The 12,744-nt window shown below is 51.2% G+C and overlaps 1 protein-coding gene across 1 annotated transcript; it reads left to right on the plus strand.

Moving 5' to 3' along the window:
- Positions 1-5,627: 5,627 nt before the first annotated feature.
- SLC3A2 (solute carrier family 3 member 2) lies at positions 5,628-11,745 on the plus strand. The gene is made up of 9 exons (XM_082844810.1): positions 5,628-6,179; positions 6,586-6,759; positions 7,342-7,436; positions 9,063-9,131; positions 9,237-9,295; positions 9,446-9,626; positions 9,738-9,881; positions 11,038-11,121; positions 11,246-11,745. The coding sequence occupies exons 1-9, from the start codon at positions 5,747-5,749 to the stop codon at positions 11,606-11,608; spliced, it is 1,602 nt and encodes a 533-aa protein (XP_082700936.1). The 5' UTR covers positions 5,628-5,746; the 3' UTR covers positions 11,609-11,745.
- Positions 11,746-12,744: the final 999 nt, after the last annotated feature.

Here is a 12,744-nt window from a genome sequence, read left to right on the forward strand (position 1 = left end):
TTCACAACTACTGAAGCCCGTGTGCCTAGAGCCTGTGCTCTGCAATAGGGGAAGCCACCCAATGAGAAGCCCGCGCACCGCAACGAAGAGTAGCCCCCGCTCACCGCAACTAGAGAAAGCCCATGTGCAGCAACGAAGACCCAACACAGCCAATAAACAAATAAATTTATTAAAAAAAAAAAAAAGACACCTGAGTGCCCATATCTTTTTTTTTTTTTTTTTTTTTTTTTTGCGGTACGCGGGCCTCTCACTGCTGTGGCCTCTCCAGTTGCGGAGCACAGGCTCTAGACGCGCAGGCTCAGCAGCCATGGCTCACGGGCCCAGCCGCTCCGCGGCATGTGGGATCTTCCCGGACCAGGGCACAAACCCGTGTCCCCTGAATCGGCAGGCGGACTCTCAACCACTGCGCCACCACGGAAGCCCCGAGTGCCCATATCTTGATTTCTAATACCATTCTCCAATAAAAGGGACCAGGACTCCTTGGAGAAATGGCTGATTCTAGGGCTGGGGCCCTAGAGAATATACAAGATGAACCTGGAGCATCTTGCAGTGCCAGAAAGCAGAGTAGTGTTACAAAAAGGGCGGGGGGAAGGGGGAATGTATTAAAAGGACACAGTGGCCAGACTGAAAGAACTCACAGTGGCCAAAGCTGGAATAATTTGAGCAGCAAAGCAATACAGTGTTGGATTCTAACCCAAAGTATAAAATAAGTATCCAAGAATACATACATATGTTGACTTATACTGATATAAATAAATGAATAGATAAATAAATAAATAAGGGAAAAGAGACAAATCTTCCATACAGAAAAATCCCAAATAATTTATGAAGATACTCCCAGCTCTGGGAGGCAGAGCTTAACCTCATACCTCTTGAGTGTGGCTACACTTAGTGACTTTCTTCCAAAGAATGTGATGATAGAAAGTTTTGAGGAGCAGTGGAGATGGGGAACATGACAATACCCAACGGTATTGTGTGACTAGAACTGCAGAAGGAGCTGACTGACGTTGGAGTACTTTGGTGATCATTTAAGGAATCATTTAATCTCTTATTACGAATTAGCCTTTTGATGAGATCAGTATTCTGACTCTGATCAGTTGAATATCTTTTGTTTTTAAAGTTGAGATTTATTTTTTTTTAAAGTTGAATTTGTTTTTTTGTTTGTTTTTTGGCTGCGTTGGGTCTTTGTTGCTGCGTGTGGGCTTTCTCTAGTTGCGGCGGGCGGGGGCTACTCTTTGTTGCGGTGCACGGGCTTCTCAATTTGGTGGCTTCTCTTGTTGCGGAGCACAGGCTCTAGGAGCGCGGGCTTCAGTAGTCGTGGCTCGCGGGCCCTTGAGCACAGGCTCAGTAGTTGTGGTGCCGGGCTTAGTTGCTCCACGGCATGTGGGATCTTCCTGGACCACGGCTGGAACCCGTGTCCCCTGCATTGTCAGGCAGATTCTTAACCACTGCGCCACCAGTGGTTAAGAAACTGATCAAGGAAGTCCTGATCAATTGAATATATGATGTCATCTATCCAAGGGTAATATGTTAAAAGTACTTCTCTAACTCTTCCTTAACTTGATCTGCTGTATCTCTGGTGTTTCTCTTTTAATACTTGGTTGCATTAGAGAGAATGGCTTGCTGCAGTGTTATTCATTTGTCCATTGTGAGTATGAGATACTTTTCAGATGTTTTCATTTCTCTTCTTCTAAGAGAAGGCTTTGGTTGGCGTTTCCTTTACTCTTTCTGGCTTTTATCCCCCGTCACGTTCCTCACCCTTCACTAAGACAGCTCTGACAGTTCTCTTCAGCAGCCAGTGCCCCTTCTGCAGGATTTGTAGTAAAGTAATATTTCAACATCGCTTCTTCTAATAACAGCGGCCAAGTGGGCCCCTGTGGTTGGGGTCAGCCTCCTTCTCTGCTTTCATCTCAGCTGCACTTTGGCTTCCAAATGCTTGGCTCCTTAACTTCAGCCGTCATCCATTTTTCAAATGGCTAAACTCAAGGCTGATGGGTAGTTTAGAGGCAGAGCCTGAATGCTTTTTTTCTGGGTGTTTTGGAATTATGCCTTCAGCTTTGGCAGCGTTGCCGTGTCTGTTGGACAGTCTCCTAAGTTTCTAACTATCCTCCCATCTTTGCTCTGTCTTTGGAATTCTTTTTTTTACACACCGAGGGGAAAAAACTTCCATATCTTTTGGCTAAGATCAAGTAATCCTCACTTGTTGGGAAACAGGTGACATGAATTTTTTCAACAGGGGATTAGAAAGGAACTTTCTCTGTGCACTTGGCCCTCTGAACTTCAGGGCCCCACCCCCATCTTCTGAGTGAGTGTAAAGTCCTGAAGGCTTGTGGCCTCATTATTTTGTCCTTATTGGCCTCTGGACTCTTGAACTGCTTTTTTCTTTGCTTTGTCCCAGCCTTTTCTTGAAGGCTAAATTCTTCTTGAACACATTATATACTTCAAATTCTATAGTAAATACTAAGTTTTATATTTAGCAACATGCATTGTAGGATCTGAGGATGTCGAGTCACCTTCAGTCCTCTTCTCTGCAGTCTTGCCCTGTTGCTTTTCTGTCCTCTCCTTCACCCAGATTTATTCTTTGTTTTATTTGGTTGAACAGTTACAAGTTTTGGTTTGTTTTCCTACATAAACAGCTTCATCTTGATACCATACAGTGTTGTTTAAATTCCTTTTCACTTTTATCCCTTTACCTTCACATGCTACTTTTGTTTTTGCATTTTATTATTTATTTATTCATTTATTTATTTTGCGGTACGCGGGCCTCTCACTGTTGTGGCCTCTCCCGTTGCAGAGCACAGGCTCCGGACGCACAGGCTCAGCGGCCATGGCTCATGGGCCCAGCCGCTCCGCGGCATGTGGGATCTTCCCGGACCGGGGCACGAACCCGCGTCCTCTGCATCGGCAGGCGGACTCAACCACTGCGCCACCAGGGAAGCCCTGCATTTTATTTTTTTAATTAAAAATTTTTAATACAGTTTTAAAGGTTACTTTCCATTTCAGCTATTAAAAAATATTGGCTATATTCCCCATGTCGTATAGTACATCCTGGAGTCTATCTTATACCCAGTAGTTTGTATCTCCTGCTCCCTCACCCCTATATTGCCCCTCCCCGCCACTGGTAACCACGTTTGTTTTCTCTATCTGTGAGTCTGCTTCTTTTTTGTTGTATAATATTTACTAGTTTGTTGTATATTTTAGATTCCACATATAAGTGATATCATACAGTATTTTTCTTTTTCTGACTTATTTCACGTAGCATAATGCCCTCCAAGTTCCTTCCACATTGCTGCAAATGGCAAAATTTCCTTCTTTCTTATGGCTGAGTAGTATTCCATTATGTGTGTATATATGTATATGTGTGTATATATGTATATATCACATCTTCTTTATCCATTTATCTGTTGATGACACTTAGGTTGCCTCCATATCTTTGCAATTGTAAATAATGCTGCTATGAACACTGAGGTGCACATTTCTTTTCAAATACATGCTACTTCTGTTGAATTATTTCTAAGAAGGGAGCAATTTGGGTTTGATTGATAATAGTTCATCCACTCGTTTACCAAACACTTACAAAGTGCCTACTGTGTGCTACCCCTGAGCAGGCACGTCCATGAACAAATAGCACAAGGCCCCTGCCACTTGTCTTGAAGCGCCGACACTCAGACAAGGAAATGTAATGAACAAATGAGACGTGAATTGTAGAAGAGAGAGGTGCACAGTGGATGGAAAGTAATCCTTTCGGGGGAGTTGAGAAAAGCTATCATTTGAGCTAGGTCTGGAAGGAATTGGAGCTTATGAGGCAGGGTGGCCGAACAGGAAGGGCAGAACACAGAGGGAATGGCATGTACAAAGATGCAGAGGCCTGACAAAGCTGGGTGTGTTGTGGGACTAACGGGTGTTTGAAGGCTGATGTTGCTGGAGGGTGGTCCCTGTGGCAGGTGTGGTGGGTGATAAACTTGGGAAGGTAAGTTGTTAGCTTATTTACCGCATGCAGGAGGGATTTGTTTCATCTTTCTGGAGCCATGGGGGGCTGTGAGTAAGATACTATGTGTATGTATGGGGGTGTTATGTTGGACTATCTCAAGGAGAGTGTCTGACCCCACAGTTCTTAACTTTGAGCTTTCATGCTGGTGATAAAGTCTGTTCACAGCCCCTGGTTGGCATGCCCAGGGCACCCTGGACTCCTTATCATCATTGAGCACAGGTCTGAACTCCAACCTCTACCCGCTTGCCTGGGGTGAGGGATGGGGATGGGCTCTGGTACGAAGAAGGAAGGGGAATGGCACGGGATGAGCCTTTTCACTCTCTTGCCTCTCCTTTGGTACCTTTTCTATTTCTTCAGATCTTGGCTTCTGCTTTCTTCCAAATACACAGCTATCTTGGCTTCCAGCCCAGGTGGGAGAGGGAGAAAGAACTTATTTCCTTCAGCGCCTCTCTGAAAATAACCCAGCTGGCAGTGCGCAGGAACAAGAAGTTCCTGAGAGTGTTGGCACCTCATGGTGTTGATGTCCGGCAGTCCCTGCTGTGAATTGTCTCATTCTCAATCCAAGGACCTCTGTGGGGAGAAGTTGGGTGGTTTTCAAGGCTTCTGCAGTACCAGCTGCCTCCAAGGCCTAGCATAGTGAAGGGGTAAGGGAGGTAAGGGAACCATGGCACCATGGGGAGATTGGGCTAATGTGTGGGAGGCCCTGCAAGGAGGGGAACATTCTGGCCATGGCAATCTTCTGATCTGGTGTAAGGAAAAGGTGGGGGCCTCTAACTGAGGCCCAGCCCCAGAATGTTGTCAGCCCCGAGGCTGTCCATCCATCTCTTTTGGATGTCAGATTCCTAGCTGCCCGACATCCTGGGGCCAGAAAGTGGGGGTGGGGTAGGGTAAGATGGGGAGTGTCAGCAACTGTCCTGTCCAAACAGATTTATCATAAAATATCATGGGGAAGGCTAGATTAGGGTTAATTCACTAAAGTTAATAAAGCACAGTACTGTAGCGGGCACTCAGTAAATAGTTGCCGCATGATGAATTAATTGAACTAAATTCAAGATATCTTGAAAGAGTGGGAGTAGCCCTGCGGGGAATCGGAGGTCTAGCGCCAAGTCCCAGAGGCCTGAGAAGACAAGGTCTGGTGGGGGAAAGGGCTGAGTTGAGTTTGATTGGCTCTGAGAGTACAAGTGGCCATGCGAAGTTGGGAAGACCAGGCGGTGGCCTGAGCCCTGGGCCAGGGGCAAATGGAGGGTGGTGTCCAGGGAAGTCACAAACCTTCGGAGTGGGCAAAGAAGGGCCTCGGGACCCCCCCGCGGTGCTGGATATCCCCTTTAGCCCACTTTCCGGCAGCGCGAGGGACCAGCGGGGACCTGAGGCAGGACAAAGCACAGACCCCGCCCACCTAAAGGTGGCTCCGTGCTCAGCCTTCTTTGTGTCCGAACCTTAGGGCTAGACTGTTCGAGGTGAGGAATTGGACCACACGGCCGTCGGAAGCGAGTTCCCAATATTATTCCCTCGGCCGCCGTCCACCCTTTCAGTCCCTGGAAGAGCAATCCAGGATGTTCCACTTTAAGGGGCGGGCCGGGGCGGGGCTCCCGTGCCCAGTCCCAGAGACCGCGCCCTCCCGGCCGCAGACGCGGTCGTGGAAGCTGAGCGGAGTCACGGAAACCTGGGAGACTGTTCTGGGGCCGGGAGGTCCGGGCAGCTATCCAGCCACCAGCTGACCGCAGGCTGCGTCGTGTTGCCGGTTTCGCAGGCACCATGAGCCAGGACGCCGAGGTGGACATGAAGGAAGTGGAGCTGAACGAGCTGGAACCCGAGAAGCAGCCGATGAACGCGGCGTCGGGGGCGGCTATGGCCGTGGCCGTGGCGGGCGGCACCGAGAAGAATGGTCTGGTGAAGATCAAGGTGGCCGACGACGAGGCGGACGCGGCGGCCGCGGTCAAGTTCACAGGCCTGTCTAAAGAGGAGCTGCTGAAGGTGGCAGGCAGGCCCGGCTGGGTACGCACCCGCTGGGCGCTGCTGCTGCTCTTCTGGCTCGGCTGGCTGGGCATGCTGGCGGGCGCCGTGGTCATCATCGTTCGGGCGCCGCGCTGCCGCGAGCTGCCCGCAATGAGCTGGTGGCACAAGGGCGCCCTCTACCGCATTGGCGACCTTCAGGCCTTCCAGGGCCGCGACGCAGGCGACCTAGTGGGTGAGTCCGGGGCTCCCCCACCCCCACCCCCACCCCCACCCCACGTTCCCCTGGTTTAACTGGTCACCGGCTTCGACCCCTGTGCCCAGATTGACCCAGGTGGTTCTCCACCCTTCCTGGTACTGGTGACCGCCCCCCGGGACGTAGCCCCTCCTTCTTTCTTCGAAGGAAACCGCCCCCCACTCCCTCTTTCCTGAGGGTGGCTGACTCAGCATGCTCCCTTCCCCCCCCTCCCGGCGCCAGTAGCCTATCGCTGCCGGTTTCTGAAGCAATGTTCTAGTCTCATTACAACAGCTTCTCTCGTGATCCAGCCAAACCGCCCCCCCCCCAACTTCGTCTCGGGGAGAATAGGAGCGATCAGGGGCCTCAGGGAGGCGTCACTTTAAACTCTGCTTCTCCATTTCAGGCCTGAAGGGGCGGCTTGATTACTTGAGCACCCTGAAGGTAAAAGGTTTTGTGTTGGGCCCAATTCACCAGAACCAGAAGGATGACCTCACAGGGACCAACTTGGAACAGATCGCCCCCACTTTCGGCTCCAAGGAAGATTTTGACAGTCTCCTGCAATCGGCCAAGAAAAAGAGTGGGTGTCCTAGAGCTCGCGAGCAGCTAGGAAGGGCTTGGCCTTCTGGCCAGAGGAGAGGCCGGATAGCTTTACTGTCTGGTTTATTGCTGGGTGGCTCAGAGTTTTCCTAAGGCAGGTACACGGGAGGTTTGTTAGGCTTCAGCCTAAAATGGACTTGTCAGGTGGTTCAGAGCCTTTCTATACTTGGATGTGCAGTTATTTAACTTCTGGGCTTCAGTGCTCTTATTTGCAAAATGTAGGTTTTTGCTAAATCAGTGGTTTTAAAACTTGTAAAAGAGTGGATCCTTTTGAAAAAAAATCCAAGGAAAATCTTTTCTTACATTGAACAGGGTTTGCCTTGGGGGTGAGGGGCCCAGGGCCTCGTAAGCTCAGCCTTCTCTGTTACACTACCCTACCCCCGCCTCCCGCCCTGCCATTTGCTCATATCTCTGTTTCAATGGAATGAGTTTTGCCAGGGTTCAAGTCTAAGCTTTTGTACCAATAGGTAGGAAATACTCTGCCGACTTACATTTGTTGATTTCCTCCTTTCCCCTCCCCCCAGAGTCTTTCTATCAACTGCCTCCCCCTCCATTGTTCTAGGCATCCGGGTCATCCTAGACCTCACTCCCAACTACAAGGGCCAGAACCTGTGGTTCCACTCCACTCAGATTGACACTGTGGCCGCCAAAGTGAAGGTGAGTGTGTTGGTGCCTATGGCATGTGGGAGCGGGATGCTGGGGCTGTTCGGTCCTTTCACAGTGAGTTCTATAAACGTAGCCGGGTGCCAGCCAAGGGGCCCCTTGCTCCTTGGAGCCAAGCAGGCTCCCTCCCACAGGCAGAAGGATAGGCAAACATTGCACCCCTATTTTTGTTTGTTCCTTTTCTGACCACTCATTTTCCTTGTTTCCCTGACTCTGAGGGTGACAGTGCCAGGAAGGGAATTTCTCAGATGTGAATTTTCTTCCTTTTGGGAGAGGAAGCCCTTTCTCTATGGGAATTCTGTCCTGTCTGGTTTCCCTTTTCTTATTTGATGTGTTTTGGAGTGGAGCCCAGTCTGAAATTGTAAGCATTGGGGTCTTTCTATGTGTCTGGGAGTATGCTGAGTACTTTATATACCTTCTTTAATCCCCTGTATAACCAAACAAGGTCCCTGTCAGTGTCCCTAATCTGCAAATGAGGAAGCTAAGGTTCACAGGTCTTTATTGTGCCCTGGGATTTGATGTTCCAACTAGTCTTATCTCTCTAATCTGCCTACTCTGAAGGCCTAGGCTCGAACTCTGTACCCTGCAGGCTGGGAGTGGGGCTTTGAATGTCATCCCAGCTCCTAATGCCTGGGTTCCAGGACACTGACCAGTTCAGAAAGGGTAGAACAAAAATGGAGGCAGACTCTGACACTTTGCTGGCAGCCGTGATTCTGAGGTAGAATTCTGCTGTCCCAGTTGACTGATGTCAGTTGACTCTTGGGGTCATTCGGTTCATTCCTTGCTACTTGCTGGAAGACCCTTCAAAAGTTACTGAGAAGGGAATGTTTTCAGATGGTGTGGCATGAGGTGTTGTAGCCTCAGATGAAGATGGAGACTAGAGGAGAGAGCACATGGATCAGAGAGAAAGAGGAAGAGAGGGGCAGCAGGAGTGGGGTTCCATGTCATGTGCCCCATGAATGCCAGGGCTTCAGGCCTGGGCCTGTTCTGCAGAGCTGGCTTCTCTTTTCAAATCTTTGGCTAAACTGCCCTGGGGCTGTGCTTTGAATTTCACTTTTTTATCCTTGGTCTTGGCTCTGACTAGCTGTTTTACTTACACCCTCCCCAGGCTCCAGGAAACTGGGAGAGGAGTAAGTATGCTCTTCTTGGGATCTTGGTTAGCACTTTCGCTCCCATCTCTGCTGCTCTGTGATTGTGGCCTTGGGCACGCCTCCTTTCGTCTCTGACATTGTTTGCTTATCTGTAAAATGAGTATACCAGCATTCCACACATGCTAAGTGTTAGATGAAGTTACATGTATGAACACACTTTTCTCATAGGTCTTTTCTGTAGGGGTCAAAGGTAAAGCTTAAAAAAAAAAAAAAGGTAAAGCTTTGTGATTCACCATGAGGAGGAGTAGAGAAGTAAAGCGTTATATCACTAAGAGAATCAATGATAGGTTAGAATGGAAGGGAACTAAAGGCTACCTCCAGGTTTATAATAGCGGCAAGAAAGTGAGACCGTTCACGGCAAGTGGCTCCGGAGGCCACGGGGGAGTGCATGGTGGGCAAGCTCTCGTGTGGGCTGAGCCCTTGCGTGGGTGCTGATTCTTTCCTCTGTTCTTTTGCCTCCCTCCTGTAGGAAGCGCTGAGGTTTTGGCTGCAGGCTGGTGTGGATGGGTTCCAGGTTCGGGATGTGGGGAATCTGACAGTGAGTACCCTTTCCACGCGAGAAGCAGAGCCTGGGTGAGAACAGAAGCACCCGCCGGGGCCTGGTAGTGTGCCCTGCTTCTCGCCTCTGCTCTTTTCCTTCTAGGATGCGTCTTCACTCTTGGCGGAGTGGCAGAATATCACTAAGAGCTTCAGTGAAGATAGGTGGGTACCAGACCCTGGCTCCCCTAACTCAGCTCCTTTGTGGGAACCCCTCAGCGGAGTGTTAGCCCCAGGAAGCAGAGGTCCTAGTCCAGAAAACCTTCTTCCTTTCTTGTCCTGTACTACCCTTGACTCCTGCTCTGCTCTGTGCAGGCTCTTGATCGCAGGCACAGACTCCTCCGACCTTCAGCAGATCCTCAGCCTGCTCGAATCCGCCGAGGACCTGTTGTTGACCAGCTCTTACCTGTCAACCTCCAGTTTCACTGGGAAGCATACAAATTTCCTGGTCACCCAGTATTTGGACGCCTTTGGCAGCCGCTGGTGCAGCTGGAGTGTGAGTACCACAGTGGTAGGAGAGGGGGCAGGAGGCCTTTTGGAAGAAAGGAGTGTTGGAAGGTGGAGGCAGAGGCGGGCCTTGGGCTCACCGGTGCTTCCATTCCTGCAGTTGTCTCAGTCGGGGCTCCTGACTTCCTTCGTGCCACCTCAGCTCCTCCGACTCTACCAGCTGCTGCTCTTCACCCTGCCAGGGACCCCAGTTTTCAGCTATGGAGACGAGATTGGCCTAGAGGAAGCTGGCCTTCCTGGACAGGTATCGCTTGCTGCCTGCCCAGCACAGTGGGGGAGGCTGCATTCATCCGTCACGGTGGTTCTGTGGCTGGCAGTGCACGGCAAGAGACTTGGGGAGGAACCTGCGTTGGATTGCTAGTCAGCCACCTGGGCAGTTGCTGTGTGGCCTTGACAGGATATTTCACTTCTCTGACTCTTGGTCATCTCTGCTGTGATACTACTTTTTTTATAAGGGTAGTTAGGACTGAATGAGGGCGTATTTTATTTTTATTTATTTTTTTGTTTTGTTTTGTTTTGTTTTTGCGGTACGCGGGCCTCTCACTATTGTGGCCTCTCCCGTTGCGGAGCACAGGCTCCAGACGCACAGGCTCAGCGGCCATGGCTCACGGGCCCAGCCGCTCCGCGGCATGTGGGATCTTTCCGGACCGGGGCACGAACCCGTGTCCCCTGCATCGGCAGGCGGACTCTCAACCACTGCGCCACCAGGGAAGCCCTGAGGGCGTATTTTAAAATGCAGTACCTGGCTCCTGGTAGGCGTTCAGTATGGTAGCCATCACTCGGTAATTCGTTCATTCACTGGGCAGCGGGTACTCCGTGTCAGGCTCTGCTCTCCAGGAACTCAGAGTTGCGTGGGGGAACCAGATGAGTAAGAGAAGTACATGCAGCGAGTGCCTTGGTGGGGTAAGACCATGAAGGCACCCGGTTAGCTTTAGCCACAGGGTTGGAGGTTGACACCTAAGCTGCTATTTATAGAACCTGTCATTCACTTATTCCACAAAGCTTTATGCAGTAATTCCTGTACGCTATGCGTGGAGGAAACAAAAATACAGCGGTGCACAAAAGAGCTGGAGGTGGTGAAATTAGATAGTAAGCACATGTTGATAAAGATGCCAGGTGCTGATATGTGCAAGAAAGCAGGGTAAGGGGCCTAGAGAGCGGGGACGTGGGTGGTTTTATATCAAATGGCCACAGGAAACCCGATGGAAGCACCTGAGCAGGGACCGGTGGGCAGTGAGGGGCTAGCTTGTGGCTGTCCGGGAGAAGCGCCCTCTAGGCTAGGGGACAGGGTGTGTGAGGCCCTGAGGTGGGGGACGTTATACTTCTGTGGGGCTGGAAGCGGGAGGAGGAGTTGGAGAGCGGCCCAGGTCTTTCCAAGTCCTGTTCTCCCTGCCTCTTAGCCTGTGAAGGCCCCGGTCATGCTGTGGGATGAATCCAGCTTTCCCAACACTTCAGGACCTGTAAACACCACCATGACTGTGAAGGTAAGGGTTTTAGATGGGCAGGGCCTGATCGGCAAGGGGTGAGGGCAGGTGGCCGGTGGGAGTTCGTGCCCCAGGGAGCCCTCTACCCCTTTCTGCTGTATCTTTACCACTTTACCATTTGCAGGGCCAGAGCGAAGACCCTGGCTCGCTCCTCTCCCTGTTCCGATGGCTGAGTGATCAGCGGGGTAAGGAGCGCTCCCTGCTGCACGGAGATTTCCACGCGCTCTCCTCAGGGCCCGACCTCTTCGCCTATATCCGGCAGTGGGACCAGAGCGAGCGTTTCCTCATAGTGCTCAACTTCGGGGATGTGCGCCAGCCTGCCAGGCTGGGGGCCTCCAGTCTGCCTGTCGGCGCCAGCCTGCCAGCCAGTGTGGATCTGCTGCTCAGCACACAGCCAGGCCGCAAGGAGGGCGCCTCTCTTGAGCTGGAGCACCTGAACCTGGAGCCCCACGAGGGGCTGCTGCTCCGCTTCCCCTACCTGGCCTGACCGGGGCCCACTACCCTTCCCTTCCCCTCCGCAGGCCCTTTGAGTTCTGGTTTCTCTCTCTCTCTTCTTTTTTTTTTAACTGTTACAGATGAACCCCAAAATAGCGTGTTTTCTGGTTTCAAATAAAAGTCACCCCTACCTGGTATGGCCTCCTCTTCCCTCTACCCGCTGTCAACGGCAGGAAATTCTCTCCCCTTCTTCCCCTCTCCCCCACTGGACCCCCCCCAAGTGATCAGGACCAGGGAGGAAGGGGCCTGTCGAGGTCACAACAGCAAGGTGGTGTCAGGACGAACTAGCATCCCGGTTCCCACCCGGCCCGGAGGTCTCAGCTCCTGCTGACTCTTCCTGACCACCTCCTCAGCAGTGGTCTCCAGCCAAGCGTGGTCACTTTTCCTGTTTTGCAGACTTCACCTTTCTGGGAGAAAAAGTGGGAGTGGGGTGGCCTGTTTTCTAAAAGGTACTTCTAAAAGATGCTGCAGGTTCTTCATTCAACAAGAATTTATTGTGTGCTCAGCACATGCCTGGGGTCACAGGAAGGAACACAGTACAAAGATCCTTGTCTCCTTGGGGCTTATATTCTCGTGAGGAGATGGAGAAGAAAGAAGATGTATAAAATTAAGCGTATGGTGGGCACGGTGGTAGTGTTCAAAGAGGAAAAGGTAGAGCAGGGAAAGAGGTAGGTGTGTGGCGTGGGGGGAGTTTGGGGTGAGGGCTAGAGGAGGCCTCACCAAGGAGGTGACATTTGAATAAAAGGTCTGAAAGAAGGGAGGGAGTTAACTTGCTAGATGTCTGGGAAGGAGCTCTCCAGGGCCCTGGGTGGGAGCACACCTGACTCTTGTGAGGAATGAGGTGGGGGCGAGGTGGAGAGGCCCAGGGATGAGGTCTGGTTGGCAAGGGGTGGGCAGGTGGTGAAGGGTATAATAAGGCACGTAGTGGGGGGGCGGGGGGGGGACAAACAGTTGGCAAACTGCACCGTTGGAGGGCATGGTCCCCAAAAGACTGCCCTCATTTCAGACACCAGCTGCAAGTTCTGGGTCCCCATGACCATCAGTGGGTTATTTGCTAGAGAGGCTCACAGAACGCAGGAAAGCACTAAGATTATGGTTTTATTATAGAGAAAGGATACACATTCAAAA

This window comes from Leucopleurus acutus (genome assembly GCF_964270905.1).
Source record: "Leucopleurus acutus genome assembly, chromosome: 8".
In the NCBI taxonomy this organism is placed as follows: domain Eukaryota; kingdom Metazoa; phylum Chordata; class Mammalia; order Artiodactyla; family Delphinidae; genus Leucopleurus; species Leucopleurus acutus.